This window comes from Oryctolagus cuniculus, chromosome 9, assembly GCF_051225735.1.
Source record: "Oryctolagus cuniculus isolate XC-2025 breed Fujian yellow rabbit chromosome 9, ASM5122573v1, whole genome shotgun sequence".
Lineage (NCBI taxonomy): Eukaryota > Metazoa > Chordata > Mammalia > Lagomorpha > Leporidae > Oryctolagus > Oryctolagus cuniculus.
The window spans coordinates 70,710,045-70,730,102 of NC_142875.1; the positions used below are offsets into that span (position 1 = coordinate 70,710,045).

The window sequence follows — 20,058 nt, forward strand, 5'->3', positions numbered from 1 at the left end:
ATGCCCTGAAGGCAGGTGCATCCCCTGCGCTTTAAACTATTTGTGAAGAAATCGTGTAAAACAGCCAGAGTGCATGACAGCATTGTAAACTGGCAAGCCGGGGGGCGGGAGGCAGTCAGACCTGTGCTGAGAAAGGCGACAATGAATTCAGCGTTGGTTGTTCTGAAGAAGCTTTCAGAAAACACCCAGGTGTTGGAACTGGTCCCAACTGGGAAACATTCCCGCCTCCCGGGTGCTGTCGGGTATTTCTCCGGGCTACTGGAAGCGTCAGGGCTTGGGGACCTCAAGGCAATCCCCGGGACTCCGGGTTTCCGGACTCTGGGCCCAGGAAGAGCGCAGATCCCCTGTGTGCGCTTACACAGCCACGTCCCATACGCGATCACAGACTCGCACCGACCCTTCTCTCTGTCCGTGCAGAGGTGTTGCAAATGTAAAGACACACCACACTCTTAGCACTCCACAGAGAGAGAGGCAGGCGACCGCACACATGTCGCCCACTCACGCACGCACTGCACACAAGCCTGCGAAACACGACGGCTCATACACGCGCGCGCACACACGCACATACCCTCGTGCACACATACCCGTGCACGCGCGCACATCCTCGTGTAGTTGTACCCGGTGCACACGCCCCGCGCGCCCGCGCACACAGCCGGTGCGCGCCCGCGCACACAGCCGGTGCACACCCGCGCGCACTGCCGGGAGCCGATGGGCGGGGCGGCCGTGGCCGCTGGTGCCCCGCCGGGCGCGGCCGGGAGAGGGCGCGGCGAGGGTGACGGCAGCCGGCGTCCGAGTTGTTTCCCGGAGCCGGGCTGCGAGAAGCTCTGAGGGAGCCGGGCGGACTGGGGTCGCTCTGGCCTGGGAGGCCCGGAGAGAGCGCGCCCCGGGTCACGCCCGGTACCCGCGAGCGGAGCGCGGCCGGGCCGCGCGCCATGGACCCGAAGGCGGGCGGCGGCGGCGGCGGCGAGGAGGATGACTGCGCGGACTCGGGCGCCGAGACCGGAGGGTGAGCCGCGCGGGGCCGGGCGGTGGGCGGGGGCGCGCTCCGAGTTGCTCCGCGGCTCCTACGGGCAGGGAACCCTCCTGATCCCGGCTGTGGAGCCGGAGCTGCTGCGGCGGGACCAGACGCGCACGGGTCTTCCCCTCTTGTCAGGACCCCTCCCGAGCCGTCCCGTGGGGGCCAGAACCACGTGTCTGGTCCTGGCGCGGGCCCCCAGCCCGGGGGAGGGAAGTGGAAGGACTCGAGGATCAGTGTAGTCCCACCGCAGCCCCTCTTGCAGGGCCGTTGTCACGTGAGTGCCAGGCCGAAGCACTGCCCCTTAGCACCGGTGGAGAGAAGCGATGCTCTTGCACTTGTTTCAGCCTTGCGCGGGTCCGTCCTCTAGGAGTCTAGCCCTGGGGTTGGGAAGGCAGGAAGAGCAGGGTGGGACGCCCGGCACCCAAAAGTCTTGCAGAAGTCCAGCAGGAAGATGGCATTTCCCATTTCGTGTTTTTTATTGAGGGACTTTATCCAGCGCTGCCCAGGCCGCCTCCAGCCCTCCATGGAACTCAGCTCCCAGCGCACCTGTCCGGGCGGGAGGCCGCCGGTGCCGCGATGTAGCCCTGCTTATTGAAGGAAGTGTTCTGTTCGCTTTCTTGGACTCAAACAATTAGTTCAGGCTTTGGGGAACTAATTAGTCCTTTCCCAGTAACACTGTTTTCCTGCGTGGGATAAAGACCAAATATCTTTAAGGAGATGAAAGTGCTTGTCATGGCTTCCACCCGGCCGCTATCTCTGGAGGGCTTTCCTGTGCGGAGTCAGCACCGCAGCCAGGAGGCGGAACTGACCCCGGAGGAAAGGGTGGCTTTTCCTTTCTGGAGTGACCCTGGGGGAGGGCGAGAGCTGCCCGGACTACAGAAAGCCTCGTTCCTGGAAAGCCTGGGAGATTTCGGGGCTTGGCCACTCTGTGAGGGCAGGAAGGGAGTCCGGACTCAGAGGGGTCGGGCCCAACCCCCATTTAGGCTCCGCACCTGGGGCCTCCTGCCTCTCAAGCCCAGCCCCCACCAGCACTCCCAGCTCAGATGGGATTTTACATTGTCCTAGCAATGGGCTTTGCCCTGTTATCCAAATTTGGGATCATTCATAGTCCACTGTAGAAGCCAATTGTAACCCAGGGGGGTAACCTGATTCCAAATACTGAACTCCCTTTGCATTTCTCCACACTTTGTATGTGGTATTTATCAATTTTAATTGAAGCTCCTTGGCAATTTTTTCCTGCCCGTAGTTAACTGGACCGTGAAGAGAAGAAACAAAGCAAAATTAACCAGCTCTTTTATGGCCGGGTAAAGTAAATTGTCCACTAGGCCATTCATATTCAGTTTGCAGAGTTTATCTAAGACAGATATTTTTTCTAAGGGCTCTGTTTTGGAGACAGGAAAGGGAGCCCTGACCCAGGGGGTGACATCACCCCCGGGTTCCAGGCACCAGCTCAACAGCTGCCAAGGCTCCTGGAGGGGCTCCCCGGGCATGCTGACTCCAGGATGTCGGTTCTGTGCTTCTGTCACTAGGCTGTGTATTCATAAGTGGACTGAATTGTCTAAGGATTTCTGATTGCATTGCTGGCATCTTTAAGCTAAAGGTTGAATGGTATGCTTTTAAATAAAATAGATTTGGTGTATGCTTCTTAGTCTTATATTTGCCTTGTAGTCCTACATCCCTTGAATTTTTGTTTAACTGGCAAAAAAAAGTCATTCAGGGTTTCCCTACTTTCTGGAGCTTGTTGCCTCTGCCCCCCATCATCTAGCTTTTGTATGGTTTGCTACCTATTGAGATTGCATAGAAAGCACAAAGAAAACACTCAGTGCTATATGAGGCGAATCTGATCTCTCCTTCAGAAACTTATGCTTCCATCATCTATAAAGTGCATAGACACTAGCGTGGCCTAAACCCCAACATTGTGGAGTCCCTCCTTCTCTCTTGGGCCTTGCTTCTCACCCAGTTCTTCTTTGCACTTTGTGCCTAGCCACACCCAACTCTTTTTTCTGTTTCCTTGCCTTTGTCCGGCCATCCAGGTATGCCCTTTCCACCTGGCACACCTGTGTCCAACAGGTGTAACTCTAACTGTGCTCTTCTTTCAAGACTCAGCTCAAGTGATGCTCTGTTAAGGCAGTGCCCTTTAATTTGGGAATCCATGAATTGTTTCAAGTTGTGTGCAAAATGATGTGCTTTGTGAGTTTTTTTTTTTTTTTAAATGAGAACTGACTTTTTTTTTAAAGCATAGTCTCAAAGGAGCCTGTGATCTTTTCCAAACCAGGTTGAGGCAGGGGGTAAGGCACTTTATTTTCCATATGTGGTTGAGGTCTTGAGAAACATCAAAGCAAAAAATGATGAGTCAGCAGTTGGGTATGGCACCAGCTGGAGATCAGAGATCTGCATGATGACCTTGTGTTTGGGAACTGTCTACCTAAAAATGACCACTGAGGCCCTGGGAGAGGTTAAATCAATGCAAAGTAACAGCAAACACTTTGCGTTTGCTGTGTGCCAGGTACTGTTCAGAGACTCGTTGAACCCTTCAACAACTCTGTGCAGCCTCAAGGAGCTGCAGCACTGAAATGTCAGGTAAGGAACACGAGCGGGTGAAGGAGCCTGGGAATGAGTAGGCACACAGTCAAGGCCGCAGGTGATATCGCTGAAGCCTTTGAGTCTTTGAGAAAGGAAGGCGCAATCAGCTGTGCCGCTGAGAAACTAATTGAGGAGTGCGAAGTGTCTTTTTTTAAATGGTGGGAATGAGGTGAAGGCAGAGTGGCACCTGACAGTGGGGTGGTGGAGGCAGAAGCCAGATCCGAGTGGCTCTAAGAAGAGAGATGAAGATGAGGAAGAGGAGAGAGCTTTTGGAAGGGGCATGGTCAGGACTGGGGGGTGAGGGAAGGATTTCCTAAATGTTGGGATTGATGGGCAGGCAGTGCTGCTAGGAAGGAGTCTGTTAAAAGGGAAAGGATAGAGACAGAGGGGGAAAGATGGTCACCTGTACTGTCAGCCTTTGGGAAAGGTGAGAGCAGGTGGACTTGAGGTTGCCTGTGGATGGATCAGCTTTGGATAGGAGGACAGGCAGCTCCCTTCCCACAGCAGGGAGAGGGAAGGGAAGCTGGGGTTTCCACTGGGGCTCAATGCAGCCCTTTCCCATCCCCAGCTCAGGAGAATAGAGATCTGAAATTATTGTTTAGGGGCACTGAGTGAGAGCCAGTGAGATTAGTGATTAGGAGCCCACCTGACTGTTTTCCTGCGGTAGTGCTCAGCTGCCCAGAGTCAGGCCTAGAGAGCCAGCAGGGAGTTGGAATAATCCAGGATTGGGGGTGCAGCGATTGTTGGGGGGAGGATGAACAGAGCACAGGAGCAAGGGAGTTTAGGGCATTGCTGAAGCTGATGACCGGTCTCCTTATCTGTCAGACCAAAGAGATGGTTCTGAGGAATTTTAGGGGTCTCACCACCGGTGAGCAGACTGTGTTGGGTCATGAAGGCTATGGTTACAAGGGCCAACCTGCTACCGTCCACACTGTGGCTCCTCCACTGGGGAATCGTGGAATTTTGAGCTGGTTCCTTAAGCTCTCAGTGCCCTCAGCTGAAGACATTGGCACCCACCTCACAGGCTTGTGGTGAGGAGTCCATAGTCTCTAGAACTGTACGTGGCATAAGTTAACCCTCGGCCCATTGCCATTTCTCACGGCACCATTGTTATTGCTGCAAAAAATGCTCCAAGTGATAAACTTAAGGTTTCATTATACAATAAAGATGGTGAACTCAAGACCGTAGGTCCTTTATATTCCTCATGTTACATGCTCCGATGCCTTCATTTTATTTATTTATTTATTTATTTTTGACAGGCAGAGTGGACAGTGAGAGAGAGAGACAGAGAGAAAGGTCTTCCTTTGCCGTTGGTTCACCCTCCAATGGCCGCCGCGGCCGGCGCTCTGCGGCCGGCGCACCGCGCTGATCCGATGGCAGGAGCCAGGAGCCAGGTGCTTTTCCTGGTCTCCCATGGGGTGCAGGGCCCAAGCACCTGGGCCATCCTCCACTGCACTCCCTGGCCACAGCAGAGGGCTGGCCTGGAAGAGGGGCGACCGGGACTAGAACCCGGTGTGCCGGCGCCGCTAGGCGGAGGATTAGCCTAGTAAGCCGCGGCGCTGGCCTCATTTTATTTTTTTAAAGAATTGACCACAACGTGTGGCATTTAGCACTCAATCTTTTTTTTTAAGATGTTATTTATTTATTTGAAAGTCAGAGTTACACAGAGAGAAGGAGAGGCAGAGAGAGAGAGAGAGAGAGAGAGAGAGAGAGGTCTTCCATCCATTGGTTCACTCCCCAATTGGCCATAACTGCTGGAGCTGCGCCAGTCTGAAGCCAGGAGCCCGGAGCTTCTTCCAGACCTCCCATACGGGTGCAGGGGCCCAAGGACTTGGGCCATCTTCTACTGCTTTCGCAGGCCATAGCGGAGAGCTGGATCGGAAGTGGAGTAGCCGGGATCCTGAACCAGTGCCCACATGGGACTCCGGCACTGCAGGTGGTGGCTCCACCCTCTATGCCACAGCCCTGGCTCCGCTCTGATGCCTTTAAATGCCATATGTTCATTTGGAGCATCCCACCGACTGTAGGGCATGCCTCAGTACTGTAAGTATTATTATGTTATGGATGGTGAGATGGAGCCTGGGGGTGCGTGCCTTGTGAGTGGCCTGAAAGGAAGTCCCAGTCTCCAGCATGCTTCCCAGCTGGTGACATTGTGTCCCCATCCCCCGCCATGGAGCCATGTGCGGTGTATGTCATTCTGCTTTTCTACTCAGTTTCTTTGGCTTGAAACGCTGCCTTTGCTGTCGGACCACCTACTACAAGCCACAACTAAAAGCTAGCACGTGCTCTGTGTCGATGGAGGGTCATCTTGAAACTCCCACCTCCCAAATCTACTTGAAAGCAAGATTGTGCAGCTTTGGACTTTCTGTTAGAAAAAAACTGGCAAATGGGCTGCTGAGGGTGATAAATTAGCTGCAGAGACAGAATCCTTTAACAGAGGGGCAGGCAGCTCCTCATGACCCCAAAGACAAGCCAGTGCTTTATAATGACGGCTGCACTAGTGAGGTGGCCCAGATTTGGCCTCTAAGCCACTCTTTCCAGTGTGAGCAATCCTGACGGGTTGTTTCAATTCAATAGTTTGGTCTGGCATTAATGGACTTGCACTTCTGCATCAGCTGTCGCTGAGCTTCTGCCTTGGCCAGGGTCGTACCATGTCCTCTGTCTTTGTGTGATATTGAGCTGGTATTTCACCACGGCCTGCGAGATCCCAAACAATTCATTGGCCTAGATTTAAACAAGCGAATGGGAAAGAATAATGGACTAACTTAAAATAGAACTTTTTTTTCTTAAGGTCAAAGAGGGAATCCTGGGTAGAAGACAAGATGATCGATTAGTACTGTATTATCTTTGTGTTCAAGGTGGAGCTGGTTACCCCTGCATTACCAGGCATTCAGTTCAATGCAGTTAACAGATGAGGCCCTTGAGGCCTTGGGCTGGCATTTTACAGAAACATCAAAACCATTCTGACAGAAATGCCAAGATCAATTCTTAGGCCATGATTTTATTGGGAAAGATAATTCAGGAAAGTATTCATTTTATATATGAAAGCACTTCTAAATGTTTGTGGGAAAATGGAGTTAAAATATTTATTTTGGTGTAAAAATACCTGAGTGTCAGAAACTTTATAGAAAAACGTATATTATGAAAAATGTATATCATGAAAAAACTGCCTGGCCTTCAAAAATGTTTTGCACCAAAATAAGCTTTTTTTTCTGAAAAACCTTTTATTTAAGGAATACAAACTTCATACATTTCATAATTATAACTTTAGGAGCATGGTGACTCTTCTCACCATACTGGCCCTCCCACCCACACTCCCACTGTCTTCTTCCTCCCTCTCCTAGTCCCATTCTTATTTTTTAACTAAGATCTATTTTAAATTAAATTTATACACATATGATAAACTCTATGTTAAGAGTTCAACAAATAGAACGGGGGGGGGGGAGCCTTTTCCTCAACAATTAAGAAAAGGGCTGTTCAAAGTCATTGCTTCTCAAAGTTGAACTTCTCTCTTTTTTTATAAGATTTATTTATTTGAAAGTCGGAGTTACAGAGAGAGGAGAGACAGAGAGAGAGAGAGAGAGAGAGGTCTTCCATCCGCTGGTTCACTCCCCAATTGGCCGCAATGGCTGGAGCTGCGCCGATCTGGATCCAAAGCCAGGAGCCAGCAGCTTCTTCCCGGTCTCCCACGTGGGTGCAGGGGCCCAAGGACTTGGGCCATCTTCTACTGCTTTTCCAGGCTATAGCAGAGAGCTGGATCAGAAGAGGAGCAGCTGGGACTAGAACTGGTGCCCATATGGGATGCTGGTGCTTCAGGCCAGGACATTAACCATCTGCGCCACAGCGCTGGCCCCCAAACTTCTCTTTTAATTCCTTTTAGTCATGAACTTTTTGAGGCTCCCTTGTGTGCATCAGGTGTGTTAAAACATATACTTGCATTCTTCTGCTCATCTATATCATGTCTCCAAAACTTTTTCATCCTAAAATTCCTGAGTTCACCTTCAGTGCATCATTCTGGCAGGGTTGGTGTCTTATGCAGCCAGCCAGGTAAATTCTTATCGTGTGAGATCAATAAACAAAGCTCTAGGTAGGTACCAACTGCTGTTCTTCCCACTCTAAGAAAGCTGGCACGTGTAGACTTCTCCAGAGAATCCTGATCAAGTACCTGATTTTATCCGGTTGTTTTCTGAAATTGCTTGAACCTATTTGTGCACAAAATTGTTTCAAGCTTAACAGTTTGTCTTTTGCACAATTCCCAGTAAATGATCCTTTAGGGTTATTTGGAATCTATGTTAAGAGCTAGAAAAGTAGGGCCAGTGCTGTGCTGTGGCATAGCAGGTAAAGCCGCTGCCTGCAGTGCCAGCATCCCATATGGGCGCCGGTTGGAGTCCTGGCTGCTCTATTTCTGATCCAGCTCTCTGCTATGGCCTGGGGAAGCAGTGGAGCATGGCCCAAGTGCTTGGGCCCCTGCACCTACGTGGGAGACCTGGAAGAAGCTTCTGGCTCCTGGCTTCAGATCAGCGCAGCTCTGGCTGTTGCAGCCAATTGGAGAGTGAACCAGCAGATGGAAGACCTCTCTCTCTCTTTCTTTCTCTGTGCCTCTTCTCTCTGTGTGTAACTCTGACTTTCAAATAAATAAATAAATCTTTTTCTAAAAAAAAAAGAGCTAGAAAAGTGTTCATACCTTGACTCAGTCTATATTCTTAGTGATGATAATTTTTTCTAAGGACAAGAGAAAAACGGAAAGCTATATTTGTAATATCTCCTTGCCATGTGCTTTGTAAAAGTGAGCAATCAAGACCAATCATATAGCCAAACCGAGGGAAATGGTTGAATACATTACAGTGCATCACTTCATCTAAAATGATAATTGCAGAATCTAGGTGGCAGCATGGTACAATGGCGTGCAGTGGAAAGATCAGCTCCAAACGAAGTACAGAAACTTCTGATCAGAGGTGGAGAGGCATGTGAGATTTTAGGTGACCCTTCTGGCCGTTTGATTTCTGTTTTGGTGGCGAACAGGGTTGGAAGTTGGGCTGTGGAGCTGGCCAGAGACCATCTGTCCCGGAGAGAGGGGTTTGTGTTTTCAGCTAGTGAGCTTGAATTTCATCCAGAGAGAGAGAGAGAGAGAGAGAGACATGATCAGATTTGTGCTTTGCAAAGACTGGCTGCTGTGTGGAGAAGGAATTGGAGCAGGACGAGTGTGACTGCTGAAGACCTACCAGTTGGCAGGCCCGCCGAGGCAGGGCCTTTAGTCTGGAGAGACAGGGACTGAATCATGGAGGGGTGTCAGTTACACTAGCGCCTGTCCTAAAATATTCCTGTTGCACTTTAAGACTCTGGAGTGATGTTTCCCATGTAAATTTCATCCTGCATACAAATCCATCTGCATGCAGATCTTTAAAATGTACGCATATGTGAACCCCATCTGCTTCAGGCATATTTGGAAAGCCCTCGCTGAAAACACTGGCACATTTTTAATAATAAGAGAAATAGTAATGTTGCAGATTTTTAGTGTATGTTGTCTTTGAATAGTCATGACATGTCTGTAAAACCTGGCCATCTTCAAATGATCATATTGTCATGGCATTGTTTTGCTATTGCATCTACCACAGGGAATGATGGGGGAGCATTCCCTGCATTTATATATAGTTACATATCCAAGTACTGTCCCAGTGTCTGTTTATGTCTTGCCTGGTTCTACAAGGAATTTAGTGCACCAGTGCTGGATTGCTGTCTTCTCCATGTCACCACACCCCAGCCAAGCCACCTCCCTGCCAGCGTCTTCCTTGCCACCCTCATTATCCCTCCTCACCTCCTGATCCTCTTACAACTAGTATCACTTCAGTTTCCTAATGAACAAAACAAAAAAATCCCATTTTATATATATATACATATATATGTAAATGAGCTTGCAATCAAGGAATGTGCAAATGTTAGTAGTAGCTGTTATTCTTTCCAGTTTTACAATTCAAGGATTCTATGACTACTAAAGTGTTTCATACTAAAATATGAAAAAGCTAAAACCACGTGCTGTCTTTCTTCCATTTTGCTCCTCTCCTAATAAATCCGGGTACCGTCTTGTCTGGGGAATGCAGGTTATTTTAACTAACAAAAGGCAAGCTTCTTCTGGTTTTTTTGAAAAGAGGTTTCTCACATGTGCTTTTTTTAATGCGGTAAGAAGCTCAATGGAGTGAAAATTGGATGATTCAAGAAAGGCAGCGTGAGACTAAGAAGTTTGTATCTGTAAAATTAAACATAATTAAGCAGTTTATTTGCATAACTGCGTCCCCTAACTACCAAGTCAGAATTAGATCGAGTTAGATCCCTGTGGGCCTAAGTGATTAATTTCCTACTGGGAATGACTTTGGGACACTGGGGGGAGAAAATAAATGGCTCCATGCGGAATTCATTACCAGAGAGGCTCTCCTAAGCCACACAGGCAGGGCAGATCCGTGGACGGATTCCAGTTCTCACAGCGGCTGGGCACCGGCAGCTGGGTTTCAGCCTGGAAACCGAGTGGGTCCTTTCTCCCCGGCCTTCACCCCACCTCTTCCCTTTCCCCATCACAGCCCACATCCTGTTCCTCCAGTGTCCAGCACTATCCTTGTACCCCTGTTTCCTGCTGCTCAGCCGTGCCTTGAACTCGGAGGCCTTCATCGGCCAGGGTTCTCTCTCTCAGGCATGCCCTGCTTATGTCAGCAAAGAAACATCTCCCTGTGGTGCGGTGCCAGTGTCTGGAGGGTGCTCGTTTGCAGAGGCTTAGTCTTCGGAGGAGCCATGGATCTGCCGAGGTGCTTAAACAACCATACAGAAATTTGCCACCAAACTCAGATGGCCGAGGACCTCCCAACTCGTGTCAGAGGGTTCGTAGAGCTCACGTGAAGGACCCCTGATTTCTAAAATGCCTTTGAAGTTCTGCCTGCACATTCGGACATGACTTGACTTTGCACAAAATGAGCCTCAGCTTTTAATTTGTGATATTCTTTTACCAGTTACATGCTACTTCCCATTGACCATTCCAAAGTCTAGCTTGAGTAAATCACTTAGATGAAGAAGGATGGTGACCATGCTACTAACACTGAGGTCTTGTGTTTCAGGTCCGACTACAGCCACCTGTCCTCCACCAGCAGTAAGTACCTGTTAAATGTCCTGTCGCATTGTCTTAACAGATCCCCACCCCCACCCAGGGCTGTGTCCCACGGAGGCCACCCATGTCGAAACCCTTTCATAGTGAGTAAGAATCGCCAAAGGTATCCTTGCCAAAGGACGTGACAGGATGCTCTCACTCCGGCAGTGGAAGCTTTTCTGAGAATGATTGTCCCTTGATTTGTCCCTTGATTTTGGGGCTAGAGGGACCACTGCTTCCCCCCAGGGAAATCCTGCTGGAAGGCTGTGGCCAGGCTTCCTCAGCTGCTCCCAGGTGCTTCTAGGAACACCTGCTCTGAAGAACCTGGGATGACTCATTCATTGAGCTTTGCAAACACCTGCTGCCCACAGGCTGACAGGAAGCTCAGGCCCCGGAGCTGCCCAGTGCTCCGGCTCATCGGTGGGTCGGTGTTTCCCTTTTACTTCTGCAAATAGCATTCCCTACCCCAAATGGTGGAAACATCCATCCCTGCCAACACCCTGCGAAGTGTGTCCATAGCAATACTGACACAGGGAATTTAGCTGTCATTTCTCCACTTCAATGCAGCTCAAAGGGCTGCAGACAGTTCCCGCTGTCCATCTCCCCTTATCGGTGCATCCTGCCTTGTAGGTGGTTCCTAGATTCATCCAGTAACCCCTAAGTACTGTGGCTTCCCCTTCTGCAGTTCAGTTACCCAGGATTCAAAAATGTTGGAAAATTCCAGAAATAAGCAATTTACAGATTTTAGATAGGGTGATAAAGTCATCCTCTGTCCTGTTCCGTCCCACCTGGGACATGAAACTCCCCGTTGTCCTAGGTAGGTCCCTTAGTAGCCATCTCAGTCGTCAGATCAACTGCCAGGTAGCACAGTGCTTGTGTTCAGTGCCCCTTATTTTACCTAATAATGGCCCCAAAGCACGAGCATCCTGATACCACAGTTTATTACATTATATCATTATAATTGTTCTATTTTATTGTTAGTTATTGTTAGTATCTTACCACGTCTACTTTATAAGTTACACTTTATCATAGAAATGTTTTTATATGATAAAATGTAGATTACAGGGTTCAGTACTGAGGTTGTAGACATCCGTTGGGGGACTCAGAACACATCCCTCTGGGATAAGGGACACTACTGACTGTGGTTAAAACAATGATTGCTGGGGGTGGGCACGATGGCATAGTGAGTTAAGCTGCCACTTAGGATGCCCTCATTCCATGTTGAAGTGCCAGTTCGAGTCCCAGCTACTCTACTCCCAACCTAGCTTCATTTTAATGCACCGGGAAGGCAGCAGATGATGGCGATGGCTATGGCTAAAGGGCTTAGGGAGTTCCTCCCACTCCCATGGGAGACCCAGAGTTCCTGGATCCTGGATTCAGCCTAGCTTAGCCTGCCTGTTGTGGGCATTTGAGGGATGAACCGGTGCATGGAAAATCTCTCCCTCTCTCTCCGCTCCCCCTTCCATTTCTGTGTGTGTTTTTCTACATCTTTATCACTCTGCCTTTCAAATGATAAATACATGTTAAAAAAAGTTTATGAAGCACCCCGAATATTAATAAGGTGCCTATATTTGATATTAAAATAAAGTAGAGGCCGGCACCGTGGCTCACTAGGCTAATCCTCTGCCTGCGGCGCCAGCACCCCGGGGTTCCAGTCCCAGCTGGGGCGTCAGTTCTGTCCCAGTTGCTCCTCTTCCAGTCCAGCTCTCTGCTGTGGCCCGGGAAGTCAGGGGAGGATGGCCCAAGTGCTTGGGCCCTGCACCCCATGGGAGACCAGGATAAGCACCTGGCTCCTGGCTTTGGATCAGCACAGCGCACCGGCTGTAGCAGCCATTTGGGGGGTGAACCAACGGAAGAAAGACCTTTCTCTCTCTCTCTCTCTCACTGTCTAACTCTGCCTGTCCAAAAAAAAAAAAAAAAAAAAAGTAGAAGTAAGTCTTTATGGGGAATTCTGTTTCACATCTAGAAAAGATTTATAGTGATTAAAATCACAACGTGAATGTCCAAAGCCATTCAGACTGCTGAACACTGACTTTAACGAAAATAACCTTCTTACAGTAAAAGTTTGGATTTTGTGAATCAGTAAATACTGACTTGTTTTTGCCCTTTGCAACTCTCCTGTTAAACTCTCAGTTCTAACTCAGTCCCAAATGGAGGAACCCTTAATTGGATTATTCTGTTGACTGAGGCCCTGGCTTGGCTCCCCTCTGTAACGGGAGACTGGGGGAAGCTGTAGACCTGGAATTGTCATTGAGTGTCAAATTATATTTAGTTATTAGTGTAACTGCAGTGAGCAATTTCTGAGCGTTCAGCCACCTGGAGGCCCACCCCTCCCATGCCCCTTAGTTTATTAAGAACCATTAGTAATAATGAGAATAATGCTCGGGTGATTCACGCACGCTCCCTGAAGCTTTGCATTCCTGAAATCACAGACAGCTCCTTGAACCGCGTCTCGCGGTGCCGCCGTTCTCATTCCACTCCATTTCGCCCAGAGGCTACATTTCTTGAAGAATGATTTCTCTAACACACTCGTCTGAAGCCTTCGCTCATTTTGCAACTGTCAGATCTGTCCTCTGGGGTCACAACAAAGCACCTCTCCCATCCGTGAGACCGGTAATTTGGTTTGGGACGGCTTGCTCTCCATTATTTTAATTGCGGTCTCCAAGTTAGCATTGCTCATGGTGCAGCTGGGATCGATACTCTGTTATTGCTCTGCCTTTTCCCTTCAAATAGGTGGTGGGTCCCACCTCGGCCTCCAGCGATGGGCCTCTTGGTGAGGAGTGTGTTCATCTCTCTCTCTCAGTTAGGAGGTGTAGCTGGCTACATATAATAGAGACAGGATTAACCAAGCGGGAATTTGTTTTCCTCTAACATAAAAAAAATATGTTTTTTAAGTCCAGAAGAAGCAGTGCAGGTCTTATGTAGAAGATCCTCGAATCGTTCGGCTATGCCGTTCTTGGGTTTTGTCTTCCATCCTTGAGGTTGCCTCAGATTTACAATATGGCTTCCTCCATCACCGTCATCACATCATTGTTCTCAGCAGGAAGAAGGAACAGGAAGTACCTGGTGACTAAGCTATTTTCACTTTTTAAGGTGTTTTTCCACAGATCCTACCCAGGAATTTCTTTATCCCTGTTGGCCAGATCTCGGTCACGTGTTTGTCCCTGGCTACAAGGGCGTCTGGGATATATATGCTTTCTGTGGCTCCACTCCACCAGTCCCATGGTTCTGTTACTGAGGAAGAAAGAGGAGGGGGTCCTGCTGGGCCTCAGGGGTACCTGCCTGGTGCGCCTCTCCTCCCAGCCAGGGACAGAGACCCCAGCCCCACCACAGTCGGGAGAAGGCACCTTGAGCAGTCAGTGAAAGAAAAAAATAAATGCATCTGGCCTTGAAAGCAGGGGTGGAAACATCCCATGGCAAAACCACGTGGCCCAGCCAAGGCAGCGGCCCTCGGCAGAAGGAAGGCTCTGTACCCCTGCTAACGCGCGGGTCTCACTGTGACATTCAGGAACGGTATTTGCCCAAGTAGATGGTGAAGCTAGCCTTTCGCTGCCAGCTGGGGCACCACGCTCAGAGCTGGCTGCTCGGTGCGGTGTTCAGCCCGAATGGTTCCGTTTCAGGTCGGCCTGCTACTGCAGGGGCCCTGTGCCGCGACCTCCGTGCAACCAGCAGGACCCAGGGCTGCCCTCCAGCTGCCTTGGCCCGGCCCCCTCATTGTCATTCTGCTGCCGTCCTCAGCCTCTCTCCACTGCACCGCTCCCTTCTGAGCCATTCCTGACCCCTGGTCGGGAGTCACTCCTCCACGGGCTTCTCGGCGCTCACATCTGCCCCTCTGCGCGTCCGTGCCTGCGTTCACAGGCGTGCTCGCGCTTCCCCTGCGGCAGCCTGAGCGTCCACCTTGCTGCGCCTTTGTCTGCAGCTGGGGTTCCATCCCAGGGGAACTGTCCTGAGCGCTCCCTCCGGGGAGCGCCAGTCACCCCGCGTAGCCGCCATGTTTCCTCTCAGAGCGCAGGGCTGCCTCCTCCTGCGGCTCATCCCCAAGGGTAAGGTACAAGGACAGTGCGGCCAATGGTCAGGTGGACTGTTCTGGGCCCGCTTCCACCATGAACTCACTGTGTGCTCTTGGGCCAGTCGCTTACCCTCCCTGGGCCTTGTTTCCTCCTCTGTAGAACAAGGTGGTTGGGCCGGATGACCTCTGAGGATGCTTCCGGAAGATCCCGGATGCACAGATGTGTACGTCTTACAAACTCTTCTGAAAAGAGAGAAAGGGAGGGAGAGATGCAAGAACCTGTGTCTTTTCTCTCTGCTCTTTCGTTGACCCAAAATAAAAATGCAGACGACGAGACACCCTCTCCATGGGCCTCCAGGGTCAACCTGGAAGCCAGGGTGGCTCAGAGTCCACGCCGGCCTCTCTGGACTGAGAGCGCCCTGTCGGCCACGGCCACGGCCACGGGGAGAGAGCCTGCGGTGAGAGGCCACTGCTGACCGGGGCAGAGGAGGACACGTGGGTAGCTGGGTCACGTTCCCTTGACCCCTGTGATTCCGGAAGCACTTCTGTGGCAGTGTCCTCTGTCGCCAGCTGACTGTGGGAGCAGGGGCTCATGGGCTTCTTGGATGGCCAGCTGGGTTTCAGTGGGCGAATGTCTTCTCTCTGCAGTGGGTGCCTCCTTGCCTTTTTTAGCCTGACAGGCCAGGTAGTCTCTCTTCCGAAAAGTGCCACACCTGTTGGCACACAGGAGACCTTGGCTCAACCAGACTGCTTTCCACAGAAGATAAATTTAATTTAGACTCTCAGAATTTTAGTTCGCTATTCCAGAGGTCTGGAAATCTGCTTAGAAGATCATTAAGCCACTACGTACGATTTGCATCCTTGAGTGATTTCAATAAAAGGGGAGAGATTTCTAAACAGGATGAAAGAAAAACAATAATTATGCCAGGGAAAAATAGTCAACCATGCCGAGTAATGCTAATGACATCCCCATCATGTGTGATTGAGTATTTCCATTCAATTAATTATAATCATACTTAGAAAATTACTCTTAGGAAGTGCTGGGAGTTGCAAAGTTATGTTTTTTCGGAGAGGATATTTAGCCCCAGGAAAAAGTGTCAATAGGAAATGATCACCGAATGAACTCCTTGTCTCTTTCAGATTATCCTGTAGAACTCTCTCCTTGCTGTGCTAATTTTGGCTCTAAAAGAGACTTCCTTCTCAAAACCCGGGACAGTCATGAACACCACCGGGTACCTTACACGCGGGCTGGGATGGCGGGAATGCCTGGCAGTTTAGTGTCATTCCGGGTGCCAAGGGACTGCCTTCACTGCCCCTCCTCCAACTGCCAGTAGACGGGGAGGAGCAAGACTCCACCCACTCTGGAGTAGGGCACCGGAGTGTGCACAGAACAAAGTCTTAGTCCTGGTAAAATTGAAATTGGGCAGATACTAATGGTCGTTGCCCTTCAGTGAGCACCTGAAAGTAGAGGCCCTTGTAGAGCCCAGTGGCCCCAGTCAACCAGATTTTTATCACAGCCAGTATGACCTGTGGTTGTTTGTAGCAGCCTTGGGCTGAAAACCCACCTCAGCAGCAGGCAGCCCAAAGCAAGTGGGCTTTGGCCCTACCCTAGGCAGGGCTGGTCTTGGGAGGTGTGGGCTCTGTTTTCTAAAATTGCAACACTGGCAGCCACAGGATTGCTCATTCAGTACCTAAGTAGCGGAAGATTCAGAGAGTAATTGTCTGGGTGGAGGACAGAAAGATTGGCTGGTGTCAAGTCAATGCACAGAGACCTGGGGTGAGCACTGCAAGGGTGCACATGTCCCTGCTGGGCTTTGCACGGGTGTGAAGCGCTGCACCCAGTGGGGCTCCAGGCCAGTGCTCCCGCAGCCTCCTCCAGGTGCCTTGTGATCCTGGAGCCTGCCCCACAGGTTGCTGCACAGACCCATCCCCCCACTGCTGCAGCCATCAGCTGCTATGGAGGAGGAAACAGGGAAACAGGACTAGGCATCCAACTAGAAAGACAGCCAAAAATAACCGACTAAACAGACATCACAAGACACATTCTCAGCAAAGTCACTTTTTTCCCACTAAAGTCTGTCATTAAAAGTGACAGAACCAGTTAATCTGACAGACGCACAAATCCCAGTGTAGGGGCACTGGCAGTCTGCAAAGGCAAGGCAATATGCTGCCCACAGAGGAACACAATAATGCTTTAGGAAGAGACTTCAGAGAAAAGGAGACTGCTGAAACCCCTGACAAAAAATTCAAAAGAATGATTGTAAGGACACTCAAACAGGGGAACACAGACAGGCAGGTAAATGAAATCGGGAAAGCAATGTATGCTACTAATAAAAAAATCATGAAAGAGATAGAGATCTCTCTGAAGAACGCAATGCGCCAAATAACAGATAAAGTTGAAAGCCTCAACAACAGACTAGACCAAGCAAAGTTAAGAATATCTGAAGTTGAAGGCAGATCTTTCTTTCTCTCTTTCTTTCTTTCTTTCTTTCTTTTTACAGGCAGAGTTAGACAGTGAGAGAGAGAGAGAGAGACAGAGAGAAAGGTCTTCCTTCCGTTGGTTCACCCCCCCAAATGGCCGCCACGGCCAGCGCTGCGCCAGTCTGAAGCCAGGAGCCATGTGCTTCCTCCTGGTCTCCCATGCGGGTGCAGGGCCCAAGCACTTGGGCCATCCTCCACTGGAAGGCAGATCTTTTGAAATATTCCAGTCAGATAGACCCCCAGAACCCCAGTCCCCCATAAGATAAAATGAATAATGAAATCTCCTCCAAGGCCTTTGGTACCCCATTAAACAAATACATGAATTATGGGAAGTCCTGAAGGCAAAGAGAAGAATAGATGCTTATAAAACCTGTTCAGGGACTGGTTTCGGACACAGTGATTGAGATGCAGCTTGGATACTTGCTGTTCATATCAGAGTGCTTGGGTTTGAGTCCTGGTTCCTCTTATGATTCCAGCTTCCTGCCAATGCACAGCCCCTGGAAGGAAGCAGATGATGGCTCGAATACCTGGGTCCCTGTCATGCATGTGGGAGACCCAGACTGAGTTCTGGGTTCATGACATTGGCTTGGCCCATCCCTGGCCATTGCAAGCATTTATAAACCAATGAATGGAAGATCTCTGTTTATCTCTGTCTTCCAAATATAAAATAATTAATAATTTAATTAAAAAAATACTGGTTCTTACTGTATCAAGGGTAGTGTGCTGTCAATATGAACCCCTTAAAAAAATCTAGTCAATGACTTAATAGCTGAAAACATTCCTGATCTAGAAAAGATATGAACATTCAGATACAGAGGTCCCTAGGCCCCCAAATAGACATAACCAGAAAATAGCCTCACTGTGATACATAAAGTCTCAAAAGTACAACACAAAGAGGGAATTCTAAAATGTGCAAGAGAAAAGCACCAGGTCATTTTTAAAGGAACCCTCATTAGATTTACAGCAGATTTTTCAAGAGAAACCTTACAGGCCAAGAGGGAATGGAATGTTAAATAAATTCTTATCAGGAACAACCTTGCATGTAAATACACTAAATCCTCCCCAAAACAGATTAAAACTGGCCAAATGAATAAAAAAGTACCCAACTGTATGCTACCTACCAGAAAGTCAGTTCACCTGTAAAGACACATGCAGACTGAGAATGAAAGTATAGAAAAGATATTCCATGCAAACAGAAACCAAAAATGAACAGGAGTAGCTATGCTTATGTCAGACAAAATAGACTTTAAGACAAAAACTGTAACGAGACAAAGAAGTAATAATTGATGCTGAGAGTGTCAATTCAGCAAGAAGATTTAACAGTTATAACTATATACACCCCTAATTTTAGTGAATGCAATTAAAAATTATCAGATCTAAAGGAAGTAATAAGCTTCAATACCATAATAGTGAGGAATTTAACAGCCCACTTACACCAATGGACAAGTCATCCAGGTTAAAAAAAAAAAAAAAAAAGATATGTCAGAGTTAAGCTGCCCTGTAGACCAGGTAGACCTAATAGACATTTACAGAACATTTTATTCAACAGCTGCAGAATGCACATTCTTTTCATCAGAAACTAGAACATTTTCTAGGATAGACCAACTATCAGATCACAAAACAACTCTCAACAAATTAAAAAGTAATCAAAATCACATCATGTATTGTTTTTCTGACCACATTAGAATAAAACTAGAAATTAACAGCAAAAGAAAGTCTAAAAAGTATGCAAATACATGGAGGCTGAACCACATGCTCCTAAATGAACAGCAAATCATAGCAGAAATCAAAAGGGAAATTTAAAAACACTCTGAAACCAATGATATTGGAAACACAGTATACTAAAACTTGTGGGATACAGCAAAAGCAGTATAAAGAGAGAAGTTTATAGCAGTAAGTGCCTCCAGAAAAAAAATAAACAACTAAACCATGTATCTCAAAGGCCTTAAAAAAAGAAAGAATAAAGCAAATCCAAAGTTAGTGTATTGAAATAAATAAAGATCAGAGCAGAGGTAAATGAAATATAAACTAAAAAAAAAAAAGATAAATGAAGTTTTTGAAAAGATAAAATCAAAAAAACTTCCAGATAAACTAAGAAAAAAGAAGATACTATAATTGATATCACAGAAACACTAAACATCACCAGGAATTATTATAAACAAATATGTGGCAACAAATTGGAAAACCTAGAAAAAATGGGTAAATTTCTAGATACACGTAACTTAACCAAAATTGAACCATGATGACATAGAAAACCTGACCAGATCAATGACAAGTAATGAGATTGCAGTAGTAATAAAAAGTATCCCAACAAAGAAAAGCCAAGGACCACAGCTGAATTCCTCCAACTTTTAAGAAAGAACTAACACCAATTATTCTCATACTATTCCAAAAATCTGAACTGGAGGAAACCCTTTCAAACTCATTCTACAAAGTGATCGTTACCTTGATTCCAAAACCAGTGGAGGACACAACCCAAAAAAGGAGACTATAGGCTAATATCCCTGATGGATATGGATGCAAAAATCCCAGTAAAATGCCAGCAAATTGAATCTAACAAAACATGAAAAAATCATTCATCCTGACCAAGTGGGATTTATGCCAGAGGTGCAGGAATGGTTCGGAATACACAACTCTTGAATGTAGTACATCACCTCAACAGGCTGTGCATTTCTATAGCTGCAGAAAAGCATTTGATAGAGCTCAACAGCGATTCCTGATTTAAAAAAAAAAAAAAAAAAAACTTGAACAGGGGCCAGTGCAGTGGTATAGTGGGTAAAGCCGCCGCCTGCAGTGCCGGCATCCCATATGGGCACTGGGTCTAGTCCTGGCTGCTCC

General features: G+C 48.3%; 1 protein-coding gene across 4 annotated transcripts in view; it reads left to right on the forward strand.

Annotated features, from left to right (window-relative positions):
* Nucleotides 1-697: 697 nt before the first annotated feature.
* The window catches only part of FAM124A (family with sequence similarity 124 member A), an 82,354-nt gene continuing 62,993 nt past the window's right edge, over nt 698-20,058 (forward strand). Inside the window, exons 1-2 of one of the 4 annotated variants that reach the window (XM_089304196.1) lie at nt 698-1,006; nt 10,702-10,733. In XM_089304196.1, coding sequence (XP_089160322.1) covers nt 933-1,006; nt 10,702-10,733 — 106 coding nt within the window. In that variant the 5' untranslated portion in view covers nt 698-932. The remainder of the gene's footprint in view (nt 1,007-10,701; nt 10,734-20,058) is intronic. The other 3 variants (XM_089304197.1, XM_051832224.3, XM_051832225.3) reach the window with 3 other exon arrangements.